Source organism: Balaenoptera ricei, chromosome 2 (genome assembly GCF_028023285.1).
Source record: "Balaenoptera ricei isolate mBalRic1 chromosome 2, mBalRic1.hap2, whole genome shotgun sequence".
Classification (NCBI taxonomy): domain Eukaryota; kingdom Metazoa; phylum Chordata; class Mammalia; order Artiodactyla; family Balaenopteridae; genus Balaenoptera; species Balaenoptera ricei.
In genome coordinates this window covers 71023459-71044053 of record NC_082640.1, presented here as the reverse complement: position 1 = coordinate 71044053, position 20595 = coordinate 71023459, and the positions used below count along the sequence as shown (strand labels likewise).

General features: G+C 51.6%; 1 protein-coding gene across 7 annotated transcripts in view; it reads right to left on the bottom strand.

Moving 5' to 3' along the window:
• IGDCC4 (immunoglobulin superfamily DCC subclass member 4) overlaps positions 1 to 16622 on the bottom strand; it is a 37868-nt gene extending 21246 nt beyond the window's left edge. For 3 of the 7 annotated variants that reach the window (XM_059912997.1, XM_059913003.1, XM_059912998.1), the window contains exons 1-3: positions 10280 to 10500; positions 6864 to 7205; positions 6022 to 6163 (exon numbers count right to left, since the gene is read on the bottom strand). In XM_059912997.1, the coding sequence (XP_059768980.1) occupies positions 6022 to 6163; positions 6864 to 7205; positions 10280 to 10445 (650 nt within the window). In that variant the 5' untranslated portion in view covers positions 10446 to 10500. Of the gene's footprint in view, positions 1 to 6021; positions 6164 to 6863; positions 7206 to 10279; positions 10501 to 16535 lie in introns of those variants that run through there. The other 4 variants (XM_059913000.1, XM_059913001.1, XM_059912999.1 and 1 more) reach the window with 3 other exon arrangements.
• Between the last annotated feature and the right edge of the window lie 3973 nt (positions 16623 to 20595).

The following is a 20595-nucleotide window of genomic DNA, read 5'->3' as shown; positions in this document are numbered from 1 at the left end:
GATTCTTAACCACTGCACCACCAGGGAAGTCCCAAAGGTCAAAAGTTTTTGTGTTTGTTTTTTTAATTTTCTTCTTGCTTTTTCTTTTTCTCTTTTGGGCCACATAGCTTGTCCAGTCAAAAGGTTTAATAACACCCTTTGTGGATGAGGGAATGGGGGAAGGCAGTCCTGTCTTGGTGGTCATGCCAAATCAATACACCCTCTTTCAAGGGCAAGCTGGTGATATCTTACGATCAAACCTGCATGTGCCTTTTGAACCAGCAACATCACTTCAAGGACTTCATCCCACAGATATTCTCGTACATGTACACAAAAACGTATGTCTAACGATATTCACTCCAGCCCTGTCTGTAATAGCAAAAGACTGGCAACAGTCCAAATGTCCATCTGTAGGGTGGGAACTAGCTAAATCGGTCTGGGTACATTCACACAATGGAATGCTAGGCAGCTGTTAAAAGGAGACAGTTCCATGTGTACTGCTATAAGACCATCTCCAAAATATGTATGGTACAGAACAGTGTGTGTGTGACGTGTACACTTATATGCTTTTGCACTGAATGTCCCTGGTAATAGTGGCTATCTCTGGGGAGGGGACCTGGGATTCTGGGACCTGTCAGTGGGAGATTTAATTTTCATTAAATAACCTTCTGTATAGTTTGAATTTGTTTACCCCCTGCCTGTATTACCTCCTCTCTCCCTGATAAAATCCCTTCTATTCACACTATCTCATCTGAACCTCGAAACAAGCCCAAGAGATAGAGGGGATCACAGCCTTCATTTTAATGGTGACAAAACTAAGTCTTGGAGGGAGTAGGGTATTTTCCCAGGGTCTCACAGCTCGAGCAGAGTTAAAATTGGAACCTAGGGCTTCTGGTGCCAAATCCCACGTTCTTCTCACTTGCTTATCTCAGCAGCCATTAGATGGCTGAGAATGCCAGTGGAAGGGACGTGGTCTCCAGCAAGTCCCAGTCAACACGTACACTACTGAGGAGGGGCAGGATGGATGAGAGTGGTGTTCTCCACCCTTTTGGTGAGGGTTGGAAAGCAGTTTGGGCTAGAAGAGCCCAGAGACCTTGCTTGAGAGACAGTGCAATCCCAGGCAGGGAAGTGCCCATGGGAGCCCGGGTGGTGGGAAGCAGAATGGGCTCTGGCCCAAGCAGGGAGGGAGTGGGTCTTCCTGAATCCTCTAGCTGTGATCCCTGCAGGGTCAGCTCGAGGATGAGAATTCTAATTTCTCACTAGAGCAAGTGGCCTGTGGATGTAGGCTAGGCCAAGGTCAGGGAGGGAATGGGGCAGCTGTGCACTTGGTGAAGATCCCTTGGCTCGTGGGGAGAGCAGGGTATGAGAAAAATCTAAACACAGGAGAAAAGAACTAGCTCAAGGGTGTTGGGAGAGAATTCTGGCCATGAGCCTAGAAATCTGCTGTGGCCCAAAGACTTAGAGAAAAAACATAAACCTGCATCACTCCTTCCCTCAGCCCACAGGCAAACCCACCTCTGCCCCAGAGTCTTACCCTCAGCTCCAAGAGCTGCCCACATCAGTGCTGGGACCCACAGGGGAGAGGGGACCAGAAGGGGAAGGGTGGTTGGAGAGAAAATCCTGGGCCAGGACCCAGCCTGTGCCATGGAAAATTTGATGGGAAATGACAAGTGGGGAAGGACAAGCAGGACCCATCTCAGAAACAAGGCCCCCATCCCCATCCAGGTCTCCTCCACCTAATATTCTCTGCCTCTAAGACCCTTCCTCCTTCCTCAGTCTCCATAGCTGTTGTCAGCAGGATTCACGCCAGGAGCTGCCCACACTTCCTAACCCCAAAGTTTCTCACTCTTTCCAGGGAAATTATGCTCCAGGTATCCAAGAGCTAATACCTCCTTTGACAAGTAACATTGCCTTAATTACGTGTGTTGAATGAATGAATGCGGGTGTGATGCTGTTGCTAGAGCCAACACAAGTGAAATGGAACCACTTTTAGTGTTCATTTAAAATCTTCTGCTTTGTTAAAATGTGTCTTAAAAAGCTCTGTCCTTGGAAGAATGTCCAAGACATATTGGTTAGTGGGGGGAAAGAATTCACAAATCAGTGTTTATGAAGCAATTCTATTTTTGGAAAATAGATAAATGATATGCTAGGATGTGTGCGGAAAGAGTCAAGTCAAGGGTGGTAACGCTCACGTCATTCGTGGGAGGTTTTCTCTGGGAGTGGGGTTACTGTGGGGCTCTTTTTTGTTGCGTTTTTAAATTTCTTGGTTACAGTGAACATTTATTAGTTTGGAAATATAAAACTTAAAAAAATTTAAATGGAAAAAAGCATGTGCCCTTGTACACTTTGTTTTGTAACTCCTGGCTCTAATATAAAAGCAGCTGTGGCATAGAGGAGAGAATTGATTCCAACATATGTGATTTTTAGCAAGTGACATCACATGTCCAGGCCTCAGGTTTCTCATCTGAAAAATGGGTTTCATAATTCCTGCCTACTTCACAACCCCGACCCTGTTAATGTGTCATAAGCTCTCATTAGATAATGGTAACAGCTATCTGTGCTCAGTTTGTAGGTGACTTTTTTCCCTTTAAGTTAGTATGTTTTATCATTTTAAAATGAATTGAAATTTCAAATAAAACAAAATAGCTACTTATAGAATGAAAAGCAACCTCTAGCTAAAAGGAAGGGACCATTCTCTTTCCAAGCCTGAGCCTCAGCCTGCTGCCCGTGCCCGCAAAAGGCTACTTGGACCCAGGGATTCAAGAACAGAGGAGAAATGACAGCTGCTCTGAATTTCCTGAGGGCCAAGGAGCCTCCACCCTGAGCCGTTCAGAGATCCACCCAGGGAAAAGGGACACTAGCCGAGGGTCACATGAGGCTGACAGACACGATGGGCCCTAGGAGATGCGTAGGGCAGAGGACTGGACTAGGGAGCCTGCAATAATTAAATCCATTAGTGCCATGGTTTTAAAGTGTGAGTGAATGGTGATAACAAAATGATTTCAAGTGGATCTAGACACAGGTTTTTATTCCAGTGGTTATATATTTATTTTTATGGCTACCTTCTATTTAAGGTCAGTGCTGCTGGTTTTCCATTTTACTGCAGTGAGATAATGTTCCTTTTTAGTATGTATTAAAGTTACAAAAGAGAGAGTCGATTTAAAGAAATGTATTAAATGTTGTATAAGTGGTTGAGGGATGGCCAAAAATATGACAGGGGTTTGTGAATGCCTGCGATTTGGGAAACATTGTTCTCATTGATTACTGGTTCCCATGGAAGAAAAATTATCCCCCTATCATTAGAAATTAGTATAAGTATCAGGGAATTGCCTCAGGGTCTAGTGTTTACCATCAGTTCCCAAAATATGCACATAGACCCTGACAGAGTGTGCTTATTAACTGCATATGTGCACAGCCTACACCAAGGCATATGGTCTCCTTCAAATCACTGGGTTGAGTTTATGAATAGCATATTTCTATGTGAACTCTATCTGGGTATGTGTAAAAATACATACCTTGGGCATAATCAAGTTGCTGTTTTAGATATTTCTTTATTCCCCCCCACACACAATGTGCTGGGACATGTGAGCCTGGCTTATTTATAGATGAGGATCACTTTTCAGAGGACTTGGGGGCAAACACTCCCAGAGGCCAGGAACTGGCAGCTCCAGCCTCCTGGGAGAGGCCTGAACTAGATGTTGGGAGGTGAGGGAACTCCTCTGTTTGCTGAGAAACTTTGGGGTAGTAACTTCTCTGCTCTGAGCACAGCTGGACCACTCCAACTCTAAGCCAGCCTGCAACAGGAGTTTCTTCAGACCCTGTGGCTTCCCCACTCCAACCACCAAATCATCCACCCCAGGGCTCCGCTGTCAGATACTCTCAGCACTAGCTGTGTGACCTGGGGCAATTGACTTCTGTCTCTGATCCTCAGTTCCCTCATTTAAGTGTTCAGATAACTGTATCTGCCACAGCCATACAGATAGACCTGGAAGGGGGTTCCTTATGTGTTAAGTGAAAAAAAAGAAGTTGCAATATAATCCCATTTTTGTTTTCTAAAAAAAGGTGACTGAACAAAAAATCCAGTATGTACAATATGATCCAAAATTTTAAAGAGAATATTTATAAACATACAGGGGAAAAGTCCAGAGGATAGACATCAAAACTAACAGAGGCTTTCTATGGGTGATAAGAAGACGAGCCTTTTTTGTTTATATGAATTTGAAAAATGCATCTAATAGGAATATAAACTAAAAGTAAACAGAGGAAAATATGAAAACTAAGGAACACTTACCTTGAAGGATCATGGGAAGGATTAAGTGAGAAAACACAGCTCTAATTAAGTGAAGCCTCTTGTGACTTTTAACGCGGGGAGAGTTTTCTGCTCTCTCCCACCCTCTCTGGGGGCTGTCCCAGGAGTAGACTCTCACTTGGTTCTCACCCAACAACTCTGTCACAGCGGTGAGAGGCTCCACATTTAAAAGGCATAGAACTTGGGACTTCCCTGGTGGTCCAGTGATTAAGACTCTGTGCTCCCAATGCAGCGGGCATGGGTTCGATCCCTTAGGTCAGGGAACTAAGGTCCCACAAGCCATGCGGCACAGCCAGAAAAAAAAAAAAAAGAGGCAGAGAACTTAAAATGTCAGTACTAGGAAGGCTGGGTTAGCATTCCCAAGGTCTCCTCCCTGGAATGCTCATTCCTAGGATGTTAACAGGGTTCCTGCAAGAGGGGCTCTGGGCAAATGAGCCTAGGAAGCATTTGGTTAAACAAGCTAAACAGGTTTCTCAGTACAGGGCTTCTCAGGGCCTTGTCAACTCCAAGAGGGAGATTTATAGGCAGTTTCCTCATCTTATTTGACCGCGGAGTACTTTTTTTTTCAAGAATCATCTTTAGGGACTAACGTTCTAAAAAAGAACACACTTTGGAAACCATGATCTAATCCAACCCACTGGATCAGTGGGGCTGACTGATCACCAAAGTCAACAGGATCACTTTTATCTTGACCTCTCACCCTTCTTCCTCACTTACAACTGTTGCAGAGATGTGGCCTGGGCCTTTTCTATCTAGAAGTTTCCCTTACACTTTCACCCCTACCTAGACATGGGCAAAAGTCAAAGGAGCTGGCACAACTCAATACACTGAAGACAGGTTAGTTTCAGGGCAGGGAGATCTGGAAACCAGTGTTTCTGAGCCTAAGGAATCCCACCTCTGCTGGGAGAGGAGAGGGTGAGCTGGTAACTACAGCTAGAGAGATGCAGGGAGAGGACGGCAGGGTGGCTGGGAAAGGCCTTTGGAGCCACATTTCCAGAGGTGTAAGCCTCCATGTGGTGGCAGCCGAGTCATGAGTCCAATTCCAAGACCACAGATGCAAATGAGCCTCGTGCTTTCTGGACATGCTATGTGTACATCTGGGCCTTCCCAGGAGGCCGCAGTAGGGATCAGGTCCTGGGTCTAGCCTCTGCTTCTCTTCTGCCCTAGAAACCCTTCCCTAGGATTGCTCCATTGCCTTTATGGGGAGAGAGGAGGGTGAAACAGGAAGGACCTCTACAACCTGGTTATCAGATGCTGCACCCCACTGAATAGAAATGAGAGAAGAAGAGAAGTTATGCATCCAAGGTAGAAACTCCAGAGGAACCTGCAAAGGGAAACCCTCCCAGCAGCCTCTGGGCCCGGAACGAACAACAAACGTTCTGCCAATGACTCACCGTGTGACTTTGGTTAAAGCACAGCTCTTCTCTGGCCCTTGGTCTCCTTCTCAATAAGGCAAGTGGTTGGACTACATATGCTCTGAAGGACTCGATAACTGCTCTCTACCCAAGCCCCATAGCTTGGTGGGTGGCTTTCCTCCCAGGGAGCAAAAACTTCTCACCCAACTTCTCTTTGGGACCAGAAATGGGCTGAGTATCAGGTGGTGGTTGGCTCCTAAATCAGTCTGGACAAACGGAGCCACCCTGACTCTAAGAAGCCCAGTTCCTGAGCACATGCCAGAGCCCTCCTTGGCTGCCCCCTGGGACCCACTCTCCTCTTGCCCACAGGACACTCACCGAGGCTCCTCAGGCACCGTCACCTGGTCCTTCTCCCAAGTAATGACAGGTGCTGGCAGCCCTTCGATGTGGCACTGAAACCGAGCGGTCCCGTTCTCCTCCACCGTCTGAGACTGCGGGTGCAGGGAGAAGCCTGCAAGTGCTGGGGATGAGGACAGTGAGAAAACGCAGGGACAGGAGAGGAACACAAGAAAGGAGGCCACAGCGAGCAGAGACGGGAAACATACACACACACGGACACAGAGAGACACAGGTTGACAGAAACACATGCAAAAAAAGTTCAGACCACCGGAGACACAGTTGGAAAGAGGCAGTCGGAGAATAAGAAGTGGTGATGACTGGTCAGATGCTGCAGGCAGAATGAATTCCAAAGTCCCCCTGCCTTACATCACCATATGGTTGGACTACAGTAAGATGTGCATTTCTTCTGGCCCCCAAATTTTTTCCTGGTGATCTGTGCCTCCCGAGAACCCCCCAAGAGTGAGTGAGCTGGACAACACAGCTCGGCTCTACACACTCCACCTGCTATGGGGGTGGGGAGCACCTCTGTGCCCCTGACCCGCTTACAAACCTCTCTGGCGGGCTTCCTGGAGGAGAGCACAAGTCTAGACTCTCAAACTCACAGGGAAGGAAAACGAGGAGGAGCAGAAGAGCAGGGAAGAAGTGAGACTATTGAACAGTGAGGCAGACAATACCAGGAAGGGACCCACTGAGCAGGACAGGAGGCAGGGAAAGGGGGCGTGGCTCAGAGACAAACCTTTATGCAAGCATCTAACTGCAGACCCCACTTCCCACACCCCACGTCTTATGGGCCTCAGCTCAGTCCAAGATGTGGCACTTACTGGCAAGCTTGACCACCGCAGCCTGGCTGGCCACCACTCCAACGGGGCTTCGGGCCAGGCAGGAATAGCTGCCCTCAATGACTTCTGAGGCCCCAGGGTCAGTGCCGTCGGGAGCTGGCAGCTGGGATAGCCACAGGGAGCCATTGGGTAGCAGGCGAAGGTGGTTGTGCTCGGGCAGGATGCCTCCATCCTTGCTCCATGTGACGCTGGGGGGGTGTCCTGCAGTAGCCGCCCCCAGACCGCAGTCCAGCACCGTGGCTTGCTCTGGGCCCAGGATCACTTGCAGCGGCCCTGCTCCACAGCTCAGTGACACGGTCGTCTTCCGGGGCAACGGCTGCTCCCCTGCGTAGAGGAGGGGGCACCAGGGTCATCAGTGTGTGTCCTCCTACATCCCACAGCCTCCAGAGCCCGAGTCACCCACCCCAGGTTGAGGAGGGCAAACCTCAGAGAAAGAGGTCTCATGGAGAGACCTGTATCTGGATCTTGGCTCTGCCTCTGACTAACTGTGATCTTGGGCCAACGGCTGCACTTCGTTCCCATCCTTCCCCTGCTGCTCAACTTCCTCATCCACAAAATAACACAGTTCTTAGCAAAAAAGTAGAAGCAACCCAAATGCTCAATCACCTGATGAATAGATAAATATATTACTCAGCCATCAAAAGAAATTAAGTACTGATACTTGCTACAACATGAATAAACCTTGAACTTTCCTCAAAGTGAAAGAAGTCAGTTACGAAATGCCACATATTGTATGATCTCATTTCTGTGAAATGTCCAGAATAGGCAAATCCATAGAGACAGAACGTAGATTAATGGTTTCCAGGGACTGGGGAGAGGGAAGAATGAGGAGAGATGGCTAAGGGATCGAATGTTTATTTCTTAGGTGATGAAAATGTTCTAGAATTAGATAGTGGTGATGGTTGCACAACCTTGTGAATATACTTAAAACCACTGATTTGTACACTTTAAATGGTGAATTTTGTGGTATATGAATTGCGTCTCAATTTAAAAAGACATAGTCATTCCTTCCTCAGAGGGCTGTTGTGAGCGGTCAATGAGATGCTGTGTGGTAAAGGAGTACAGCACAGTGGCTGGCCTGGCACAGAACTGGGGCTCAGTAATGTCATTCCCTCTCCTGGAATCCTACAGATTGTCTTGACCACTATTACCCAAACCACTTCTGCCGCAGTGACTGGAAGAGGTAAGCTCTCCTTCCTGCAGCTGATTCCCCCAAAGCCACGCAGCAAGCCAGTGCAGAACCCAGTCCCCTGACCTTCTCCAGATGCCCCAGAAGAGCCTGCAGCTCCAACACTGCCCTGGCCGCAAAGGGAAGAGCAGGAGAACAATGGAGGAAGGGAATGCCATCCCAGGGTCAAGGCAAAAACACACAAATGCCAATGTTTATCATTTTAACCAACATCTCAGCAAGGCCCAGTAACCGTTATTCATAGAGAAATAGCTGGTTCTCTTCCAGTTGTATCTTCCAAACGGTTGACCTGCTGCCTTCTTGTCCCATAAAAGCTCAATGGCCCAAGGTGCCCTCTTATCCTCTGGCCTGACACCTTGCTTAAAGGCACAGTGGTGCATCTGAGAGTGAGCCAGGGACAGAGGTGAGGACAATGGTCCATACTCATTACAAGGCAGGCCAGGGCTGACAGAGCCCTGTCAGGGGCATGCAGAAAGCACAATGGCTAAGGACTCCGGCGACCCTCAGTTCTAGACCCGGCTCTGTCACAGTCTAGCTGTGTGGCCTTGGGCCAGTCACTTCCACCTCTGGGCTCTAGTTTACTCAAATGTAGCGGGTGATGTCGAAGATTCTGTGATGGTAGGATTATTCAGTGAACTGGACTCACCTACTCCTGAACAGAGAGAGAACATCATCTAGGCACACCCACAAAACTATAGACACGACCTGCCATACCTAAACACGTGCTCCCCCCGTCTCTGCCACACTCATCAACACCTGGACACACACATATGCCAACACTTAAACCCCTGAAGAGGATCAAGACTGAGGGGAGAAGAGAGGTCCTAACTGGCTGAGATAAGGAGGCCAGGGCAGAAGCCAGGCCTCTGACACCACAGTGGGAAGGACAGACAGACAGGGTCTGAACAGGCCTCTGCCTTTCTTAAAAGCTCCGCTGGCACCTCCAGCTACACAACTGGGCTCAGCATTACTAGTGGGTGCAGCGAGGAGAAGGCAACCCTTGCCCTCACCCAGTTTCCAGTCTAACTGGGGAAGCCAAACTGGCATTCGCATCACTGAGGGCCATGTGCTGGGGTGGAAAGAGCATCTGACCTCGGGGCAGAAGATCAAGGTTCCAGTCTGCCTGCCCCACCTACCAGCTACGTGACGAGACACTTTACCTCTCTGGGGCCCAGTTTCCACATCTGTAAAAATGAAGGCGATACTATGGAGCCTGTGAGGATTAAACAAGATGATGTAGGTCAGGTCTCCAGCCCAGAGCCTAACGGGCATCAGTCAAAGAATGGGAGCTCATTCTTTAAAGGCACTTCGTAAACTGGAAAGGGATGTACAAATGCAAATCGCTATTCTTAACATCCAGTCCCTTCCCTATCTGAGGCCCTGGATTCTGATGCAAACACGGTGGGGGGAAGGCCAGCCCGGGCTCTCAGCCCAGTGGCTTCCAATTGCCCCATTCCAGCCGCTGAGCAGTCGGTTTGAGTTTCAGGGGAGAAAAGCCCCACATGACACGAATCCCTGAGCCCTCCGGCAGCCTCCCTACCCCCCAAAGCACGTCCGGGGCTTGGAAAATCCCCCGCTGCGCTGAACAAACAATGTGAACAGTTGGGGCCCGAGCAGCTGCTGGGTCTGTCAGCAGCCTGGGCTCCGGCGGGCAGGACGGCGGCCAGAGGGGCCGGGGCTTGCTGGGGAGCCCAGAGGAGGCTCCGATTCCCTTCCTGAATATTCATGGATCAGCAGATGTCTGGCTGCCCCACCTCGGAGGAGCCCAGCACCCAACAAGGCGAGGCGGAATGGGAAACCAACAGGGATGTAGATGTGGGGAGAGCCCGGGATCCCTGGGGGGGTACAGGGCTGTGCCAGGAGCCCAAGCCGGCCCACGTTGATGGAAACGTATGCAGAGCCTGAGATTGCTCATTTTATAGATGGGGAAACCGAGGCCCAAAAGGGGAGGTTCTCACCTCTCTGGGAGACAGTCTGAGGAAACTGTTCTTCTTGGACATCCTGGGCATGAACCCAGCATTGAGGAGACAGTTGCTCCCAAATAAGAGGGTTCTCTCTGCCCCAGCACCCAACCCAACTTCTGTGCCCAGGACGTGCATCCTTAGGGGCTCACCTCAGGTGCCACATCCCTCCGTGAAGCTGCCCCTGCCTTCCCCAGGGAAGGGTTTTCCTGGGTCTCACATCATGTAGCCACTTGGAGGTCCCTTACCCATTCTTCCTCTTGCCTTCTTGCCTAAGGCGGACCATGGGATGTGGCGGGACAAGCCTTGGCCTGGGGTCAGAGTTCTGGGTCCATCATGGGTTGTATGACATTGGGTCCGCTTTCCTCCTTTCAGCCTCGGTTTCCCCAGTCTTAAAATGAAGAGTTGCCACATTTCTCATTTTCACCAAAATTCTCCCAGCGGCAGAGGAGAACGTACTCAGGAGGCTTGCTGACTACCTGAAATGTTTTTTTTTTTTTTTTTTTTTTTTTTTTTTTTTTTTTTTTTTTTTTTACTATAAATAGCTTGAAATGTTTTTATTTTTAAACCTCTGGCACATTTTGCATCCTATTCCATTACACAGCAGTGTTTGTTTTAATGTAAATGTGGTTCCTACACCACCAAATCTTTTTGGAAAAGTGATGCTCTGGGGAGTGGAGCTTGTTTGTCCAGTGGTTTCGTGGCTGCCCCTTTCCTGCCACCCCCCAGTCCCCTGTCATGGAGGACCACCAAGCCCCTCCCAGGAGCACTTCTCAGTGCTCCCTCTAAGTACTGGGTGGACATAGTGAACACTTGCCGTTGGCCAGCTTTCTGCCTCGAGGGGAACTCCCTCTCCCACAATCCCTTCTCCTCAGTCTCCTCGGTGGGACCCTGCCAGAGACATGGAGCTTCTATGCTTAGGAGCCCCAGGGCCATCTCTCAATCTCCTTCTTCTGACATTATTTTACCCATTTACAGGATAAATTAGATTTTATGAGGCCAATTAGAACCCAGACAGAAAGGAGATTCGCTGCTGAGCCCCAGGGCCAGCTCAGTGCTGTTCCGTGGGACTAGTGCGGGCCTGGCATAAGCCAGGGTTCCATTCTTCAGTGAACTCTCAGGAGAGAGGCTGGGACTGGGGCATGGGGTGGGGGACAAAGCCGAGATGCCTCCTTCATTAAGCCAAGAACTTGCCACAAACATCAATGCCTTGTCATTTTTGAATTTCAGGGCCCACCAGATCTACAGCTTGTTTTCGGTCCACATGGGCAATTCTCCATGACACCATCACCACTCTCCTCTCCCAGGAGACACAAGTCAGTTTCTTCCAGAAACCTCCTTCCCCACCCCCCACCTTGGCCACCTCCCTTACCACACACTAAGCCCCTCCCACAACAGCTGGAAGGAGAGCTTGGGACGGTTGCCTGGGACACAGGGAAGGCAGCATTCCCTTCATCTGTGATCCTCAGGAGACAGGCTCAGCCTCAGCAGACTTGAGAGCAAAGCCACTCAGCTTGACCTGCCTACCTCCTGTTCCCTGTCACCCTGGGTCCCCGCCAGACTAAACCACTTCCCGTTCTCTGAAAGCCCACTGCTGTTCCATGCGTTGCCTATGCTGCTCCCTCTTCCTTCAGTAGCTGTGCCATCCTGGGTTCTGATTTAGACGCCTCTCCTTTTTTTCTGCCCCATAGGACTCTGGGCACCTGGGTCATTGCAACTAGCACTCTAGATTTTTGACTTGTCTTTCTGCCAGTGAGGCAACAAGCCCAAGATTATTGTCCTAGTCAGCATTCTAATTCCCTAGGACCTAAAACACTGTCTGGCACATAGTAGGCGCTCAATAAACAGTTCTTGAACAGATGAGTGGACATGCGGAGACACACTCCAAAAGATAAGACACAGAGCCCCTCGTGCTTTTCCAAGCCTCAACTTCCTTATCTGGAAAAATTATAGGAACTCCCTTCAGGGCTCGGGATAATGTGGATAATATACGTGGAAACTGCCTAGCATACTATGTGGCACCTGTGAGACACGTAACAAAATGCTTAAAAAGCACCAAGACAGGGAATTCCCTGGTGGTCTGGTGGTTAGGACTCCGCGTTTTCACTGTCGTGGGCCCAAGTTCCATCCCTGGTCAGGGCACTAAGGACTAAGATCCTGCAAGCCGCCTGGCGCGGCCAAAAAATAAATTAAAAAAAAAAAAAAAAGCACCGAGACACAACAGCAGACTCACATTGAAAGAAACTCTTGCACTTGAACATTACCAGGACTGGGGAGCTCACTACCTCACCTCTTCTGCTATATGGATAGTCTGATTTAAAATACCTTCCTTAGACGCAAGAGGGAGGAGATATGGGGATATATGTATATGTATAGCTGATTCACTTTGTTATAAAGCAGAAACTAACACACCATTGTAAAGCAATTATACTCCAATAAAGATGTTTTAAAAAAAAATACCTTCCTTGTGTGCCCAACCTTGTCTCTCTTATGCTCCATTCATTTGCCAGAGCTCCAAACTATGTGACAAGATAATGAGCCCCTTATCTAACCATCTGGAAGTCTTGGCTCTGCACCAGCTTCCATGCTCAGGTCTGCACCTGAGAGAGAATTTACTGAGCCTCTGCTTCCCGGACCACAGTGACCCCACAGCCCCTCAAATCCAGAGGAATGCCTCAGCCTCAGCAGTGAGGCACTAGTAGCTGGCAGCCCAGCCAGCCCCAAGGACAAGGATTCCATTTCTCTGCATGTCAGGCCCAGGTCATCCTCTCTCTGGTTTTCTTCTCTCCCCCCAGGTGCTGTCACCTGCCTCTGACCAGGCTGGGGCTGGGGTCCTCCCCCGTCAGAGCCACTCTTCCTCTTCCTTCCCCCCAACCCGAGGAGCTGGGAGCCCCCAGGCCTGCTTGGCGATGACATCTGTTCTGCATCTGGAATTCTGTGTCAAGTCTGGTTTCTGTACCTCAGAAACAGCGGAGGCAGAACAGGATGCAGTGGGTGGGGATGGGTGGAGCAGAGTGGACTCCAGAGCCCAGAACCAAACACACCACCTGAGGGGGGCCAAGCCCAAAGTTGTTGATAACTTCTCATGTGAGGGGGAGAGGGTGAAGAGAGACTGAACTTGGGTTCATGTGTACCAAATCCCGGGAAAGTATGGCTGCTCCAAGAGCCAGGAGACTGGTTCAAGTCCCAGATCAGTCCCCATCCATGTAACTCTGGGAAGTCACTCAGTTTTCTCATCTGTAAAATGGGTTCATGCTAAAATTATTTCTAAGTTCCCCTCAGCGCTGACATTCAATGACGCTAATTGTGGGATTACTCAACTTGAAACAACGTACCTTTAGGAGAAAAGAAAGGAAATGCTGATTTACACATAATGTATGATTACTTGGGCCATGAAAATACATACAGGATCAATGAAGGTTTAGATAACTTCTGGATTATTTAGATTCACTATTAAGAGAAACTATTGGGTTGGCCAAAAAATTTGTTCAGGTTTTCCGTAACATTTTTCTTATGGAAAAACCCGAACGAACTTTTTGGCCAACACAATATATTTGACCTGGTTCCTAACCTCCAAGATGAGGTCAGAGAGGGCCCCAACACCCCAACTAACTGAAGTTGGTCTCTGAGCTTCTGGGCTGAGAAAGGGATGGAGGGGGTAGTTTCCCCGGTGAGGAGAAAGCAGCTCTCTTGTTCTTAGAGCCCTCCTGCTACTGACCTTTGGCATCACCACGCCCCAAAGTCTGACTGGGTGGAAGGGAGAGCCCCACTTCTTGCATGCGGTGAAAACAGAGCACTCGGCATCCCACCACCACCCCTAGACACGAGTCCCATTCGCATACATCTCCCCAGTTCCCAAGCCCTGACCCAAGAGCAGTGTTCGGAGGAGACGGGCAGTCACTATCTTGACTCCAACACCAGCCCTTCATTTTGCCATGTCGAGGCTGCTGAAGTGTCTATTATTTTTTACTTCTCTCTCCTTCACTCCCTACAAACTCACTCTATCCTCACATCCTGCCGATTCTACTTCCTAAATATCTCTAGAATCCACTGTGGCCATCCCAAGTGCCACTACTCTAGTTGCCAGCAACACCCTCTCTTCTGGATTACTACCACAGCCTCCCAAGCTTCAGCTTCCTGCCTCCACCCTGTCCAATCATTCTCCACATCAGCTGGAGTGAGCTGATGCAAAGCTGATCTTAAAACCCTCCAAGGGCTCATGCAGGCTCTCAGGCCAGAAACCTTGGTGGGGCTTACAAGCCCCTTCATGAGTTGGGTCCAGCCTCCATCTTCAGCCTTCTCTTTTGACACTCTGTGGCCCCTGTCCTATTCCTCTCTAACCTGCCCCACCCTCCTGCCTTGTGCTCTAAACTCCAGCCAGATTTAGCTTCATTCAGCGGTCTAAACGAAGTCACCCCTGAGCGTTTGCACATGCTGTTCTCTCTGAAAAACTCTCCCCATCATCACTCCCCTGCAGGGCCAACTGACCCTCTGCACTGAGCTCTATTATTTACCGCTTCCTGGAGGAAGCCTTTCCTGACCTTTCTAGAGTACCTATCAGTCTCCTCCTTATTTACTATATTTCAGGCACCAGTCACGTGCTAGCCGAAAAGGGTACTCAGTAAATATTTGTTGAATGAATGAATAAATGGCCTCCGTCCAGATCGGGGAGTCTAGTCAGAACTCTATAGGAGTGTCCCCAGGCCTGACGAGCTTTGCACACTCAAAGGATTTAGGACTGAGGGCGAGCAGAGTAGTTGCTTCAGCCACGCACACTGCTGCCAAGGGAGCCCCAGCTCGGGCCCTGCCCCTGCCTTGTGCACTCGGGAGCCCCAGAGAGGAAACTGAGCCCCTCGCAGGGAGGCCCCACCGTTACTCCATAATGCCCGAGCGAGTGCAGTTCCCAGCCCTGATTCCGCTTTGCTAGATGACCCCAGCCCGGTCCGGAGCTCTCAGAAGAGCATTAGAAGGTGGGCCCAACTATTCGTTAATCCCCTGGCCTCCAGGACAGACGCCTCTCTGGCACTTCCCCTCCCCCTCCACCTGACAACCCCAGGCCCCCCACTTCTCTAGCCTAGCCGCCGGGACCCCGCCCCCAGGCGGCCTCCTGCCGGGTCCGCAGTCAGGTCTGAAAAGGGGCGTGTCTTTGTAGGCAGAGAAGGGGTCCGAGTAGTTCCCGAGACTTTCCCACCCGCTGTTTGGGCTTCCTGAAGATGGGCCGGTGCGGGCCAGGCGGAGGCTCCTACCCCCCTCCGCCGTCCCTGCCTCCCTCCCACGTGGCCTGGCTGAGTCTCTCTGGAAAGCCACAGCAGCTGGAGAGAAATCCCCCTCCCCACCCCCACCGTCAAGTCCCTCCCCGACTGGCTCCGGACACATCCTCAGCTCCCCCCTCAGCTGGGAAGGCGAGAACTAGGCGAACAAAGCGGGCAGCCCATCCCCCTCCCCAGCCCTACCAACCACCTTCCCCTTGGGCCGCCCCGAAACGCACACAGGACCGAAAGGGAGAGGACTGGGGGTGGAAGAAGGCTCCCTAGGCAGAGACGCTTGGGACTCCGTCACCCCATCCCCAGCCCTCTCTCCAGCGAGGACAGCCCTGACTCTTACCCACCCTCACCTCGCACTGAGGTGGGGGGTTGGAGGAGGCCTTGCTGACCCCGTCCACGCTTCTCAGATCTGCCCCTGGGGGTGGGGCAGGAGTGACACGCGTCCCATCCTGAGAGCGGGTGTCGTACACGTCCACGAAAGCAACTGGTTTCCTGCGCCCTCCCCCAGCCCACTCCCGGCCTCGGGTTCGGAGGGGGCAACACTCCCGCGCTCCCCACCCCCTCCGCCCAGCCCCACCCAGCTTCAGGGACCACACCCACCGGACAAAGTTGAGTATTTTATCACCACTCTTCCCAGTCAATCCGCAATCTCATGCTTCTGTCCCCCCACCAAGGGCATGGACACTCTCCGAAAGCCAAGGCCAAATATTAGCTCAGCCCCATAAACACAATTACACACGCTCTCGACACACAAATGGAGGTGCAGACACACCTCCCCACACCCCCCCTCTTTACACTCCCAACCCGGAGACACGCGCGGTAAAGGCAGAGCCCGCCCCGCACAAACCACCGGCACCTCAGCCACGGTCCGCAATGCCACGCCGCGACCGGCCACGCGCTGCGGACACGTACGCCCCGCAGAAGCCCCCTCCCCACTCTTTGCACGCGGTCGCGCGCGCCCGCGCGCACACACACACACACTCACACACTCACTCCGGACTCCGCAGACCAAGGACACACACCCCCTGCGGACAAGTACGCGCCGCAAACGTCCCCGGCCGCGGCTCGCAGACCCCAAAGCGCAAGCATCGCGGGCACAAGGACGCGCAGCCCGCGCCCCACGGCCCCCGCGCTCGCTCTGGACTCGGGACGCGCCGGCCCCACAGCCGGCGCAGCCCCGGGTGCCGACGCATAGTCACCCCGCAGCCGCTCCCGCCACTGCCTCGGCGCCCGCCCTTACCGCGCGCGGCCAGCAGGCAGAAGGTCAGCGCGATGAGCCCGCCGCCGCGGCCAGCGTCCCCCCGCGCCATGGGGCCGGGGCCGGGCCCGGGCTGCCGCCGCCGCCGCCTCCTCCCCGCGCCTCGGCCGCCGCAGCCGGGGGAGGGCGCGCCGGGCTTCAGTGGCCCGGGGAGGCGCGGCGCCGCGGGCGGGGGCGCGGCCTCGGAGGCCCCGGCCCGAGCGGGGGCCGGCGCGGGGGCCCGGGCTGCCGCCGGCTCGCCCGCCCCTCCATCGCCATCTTGGGCGAGCAGCCCGGACGGGGGCGCCCAGCGAGCGCGGCCGGTCGGGCCCCGCAGGGGACCCTGGCCCGCGCGCTGTGACCTGCGCCGCGCAGGGGCTCAGCTCTGCTGGGGTCTGCGCCTCTCTGCCTCGCCCTCTCCGGGTCGCCGTGGCCCCTCCATTTGGGCAGCTTGTTTCTGGGTCTGTCTCTTCGTCTGTCTCTGGGTCTCGGGGTCTCTTTCTGCCTCGGGGTCTCTTTTCTCTGCCGCTGCCTCAGGGTCTCCAACATCTCGGTTCCAAGCTCACTGGAGGCAGATTCAAGGCCTGGGTTTCTGTCCGATGACCCCATCTTGCCACTTGAGCCAGTCCATTCCAGCCCAGGTCCTGGCCTGAATCCTCATTAGCTTCTCCACCGGCAGACCCGCTGAGGACATGGCGGTTCCCTCCGCATCCCCATTTATATTGCCATTCCAAGCTGATGGCTTCTCTTGACCTGCTTCTTTTGCTCTTGGAATAACCAACCCCAGCAGGGCATTTACTCTACCCCAAGCACTGCCACACTCAGACCTCTCTGCAACCCTGGGAGAGACAAGGAAGGTTTGATTGCTCCCATCTTTACATGCAGGGAAACTGAGGCTGGAGAAGGTGAAGTGACTTGCTTAAGGACCCGAGGCTAGGGAGCAGCAGATGCAGGACCTGAACCCTGATTTTCTGACTCCAGAAGGTCATTTCCCACTCATTTTTCAACTGTGCTTTCTCTGTCCTAGCCAGACTGGTTGTCTCAGTATCCCACAAACAGTTCTTTTTCTAAAGCCAGGGATTCAATGATCAGGCAAAGTGTAGGGAGAGGAGTACAGATTGAATGACCTATTTAATGTCCTTTCCAAGACCAAGACGCCATGGTTCTTCATCCCCTCTACCTCCAGTGTTCCCATGGCTTAGAGCCATTTTGTCTCTGTACCCAGAAGGTACTTTACCCATCTGTTGCTAGCTAACCCTCAATAATGACCAGCACTTTGCAGGTCTAACGGGATCTGGCATTTATTCATTCATTGCCAGGCCCATCAGCAGCATTTGACTTAGCCCATCACTCCTACTTGTTTCTCTTAGTGGTCTCATCTGGTCATCAAGGCTTTAAATTACATCTTTATGCTGAAGATGCCTACATTTATATCTCAGCCTGGACCATCTCCCCTGAACTCCAGACTTGTGTATCCATCTACCTGTTCAACATTTCCATTGGCTAATAGGCATCTCAAATTTAACCTGTCCAGGGAATTCCCTGGTGGTCCAGAGGTTAGGACTCCGTGCTTTCACTGCCGGGGAACTAAGATCCCTGCAAGCCGCTCAGCTTGGCCAAAAAATTTTAAAAAACAAAAACAAATTTAACAGGTCCCAAGCTGAGCTCTGATCCTCCCTATTAAACCTGCTTCTCCCACAGTCTCCCCCATCTCAGATCCTAGCAGCTCCATCCTTCCTGATGCTCAGGTCAGAAACATTGGAGCCATCCTTAACTCTTCACTTTCACATCCTTCACACTTCACCTTCCTGCTACCACCTTGATCCAAGCACCATCACCTTTCACCTGGATTGTCACAATAGGCCCCTCACTTGTTTATGTCATTCTCCCCCTTCAGTCTTTTCTCAATATAGCATCGAGTGATCCTATTAAAATGGGAACGAGATCATGCCACTTCTCTGCTCAAAACCCACCAGTGCCTCCTAGCTCTGAGCAAAAGCTAAAGTCCTTCTTATGACCGGAAAGCTTATGTGATCTGGAGGGCTGTTTTACCTCTCTGACCTCACCTCCTATGCCATCCCCTTTGCTCACTGCCTCTCCAGCCACACCAGCCTCCTTGCTGTAACTTCATAGCAGTCAGTCCCCTCCCTCCAGCCTCTAGACCTTTGCCCAGCTAGTGCAGGTCTGGAACTCTGTCCTCCACCCCTCATATCCTCACAACTCCCCCGCCCCACTCTCCCTATATCTCGACCTTTTTTTTTTTTTTTTTGGGTGTTCATTGCTGCGCAGTGGCTTTCACTAGTTGTGGTGAGCGGTGGCTACTCTTCATTGAGGTGCAAGGGCTTCTCATTGCAGAGCACGGGCTCTAGGCGTGCGGGCTTCAGTAGTTGTGGCTCGCGGGCTCAGTAGTTGTGACACACGGGCTTAGTAGTTGTGGCACACGGGCTTAGTTGCTCCTCGGCATGTGGGATCTTCCCGGACCAGGGATCGAACCCACGTGCCCTGCATTGGCAGGCGGATTCTTAACTACTGCGCCACCAGGGAAGTCCCTATCCCCCGTCTTTCTAACATGCTCTACGTTTTACTTATTTTATTTGTAGTCTGTCCTCCCAACCAGAAAGTGGGCTTTGTAAGGACAGGGATTCTTGTGTGCTGGGTTCACTGCTGAATTCTAAGCATCTTGACCAGTATCTGACACTGTGTAGGTGCCAGGGGGCCAGGATAAAAGATACAAGTCACTTCTCACAGGGACAGTTGTGTCCTAAGTGGCATGCGGTGGCAGGGAGAATGGGAGCAAGAGAAGGAAGGACTAACCGTGTGTGGTGGGGGACTGTTGAGGGAAAAGTCTTCACAGAATTGTTGATTGTTTTAGATGTTTGACCTAGGTCTTGACAATTTAAGGAGGGAAGAACTGATGGTGGGGGAAGAAACACTCTGTGCAGAGGCCCTGTGTGTGGCATGAGGGCACAGGAAATGGCAGAGCCAATATTAACTGCATTGATATTCACGGGTCACCTGTTATGGGTCAGGCCCCGGGCACTGGGAGCAGGGCGGTGAACAAGATGGTTCTTGCCTGCATGGTGCTTAGTCTGAGAAGTGAGTCTACTTAGCCTATAGATAAGTAGACAGGCAACTATAATACTGTGTGATACAGGCTGGGATTGGGTGCAGGGAGGAAGGGCACCCAGGCCAAACTTGGGGAAGCCAGAGAAAGCTTCTGGAGGAAACAAATACCTGAACCAGTATAAGCAGAATGTAGGAGGTGTGAACTGGGCAGGAGGGTAGGGGTGGGAGATGAAGCCAAACAGGGAGACTGGGGCTAGGTGAGCAGTCCTTGCATGTTGCCTAGAAAGCAGTTGATCAATCGAATGGATAAATGAACAAACAATCTGTCACCACATAAAGAGTGCCACTAATTCCATAAGCCACACACACAAATCCAATTAATTTCTGTGCATTCATATCTTAGCACACAGGCTATGGGCGGGGAGCAGGTGTGAGGTGTGACAGGCTCAGGCCAGCCAAACCCAGTGTAGGGAAGAAGAGCCATGGTTCTCGTCCTGCCTCTGTTACAGACTTGCTCTGGGACCTTGGACAACTTCCTTCCTCTCCCTGAGCCTCAGCTGCATCACTGAGAAAAATAAGAGGGCTGGGGGATGATGCACATTTCTAACCAGGAGTTCCAAAGAGTTCACACCATTAAAAGTGAGTATGGCACTGGTCTTAATTTCTTTCTTTTTAAATCAATCAATAGGGCTTCCCTGGTGGCACAGTGGTTAAGAATCCACCTGCCAATGCAGGGGACATGGGTTCGAGCCCTGGTCCGGGAAGATCCCACATGCCGTGGAACAACTAAACCCGTGCGCCGCAACTACTGAAGCCCGCGTGCCTAGAGCCCGTGCTCTGCAACAAGAGAAGCCACCACAATGAGAAGCCCGCGCACCGCAACGAACAGTAGCCCCCACTCTCCACAACTAGAGAAAGCCCACGCACAGCAACGAAGACCCAACGCAGCCAAAAACAAATAAATAAAATAAACAAATTTATTTAAAATAAATAAATA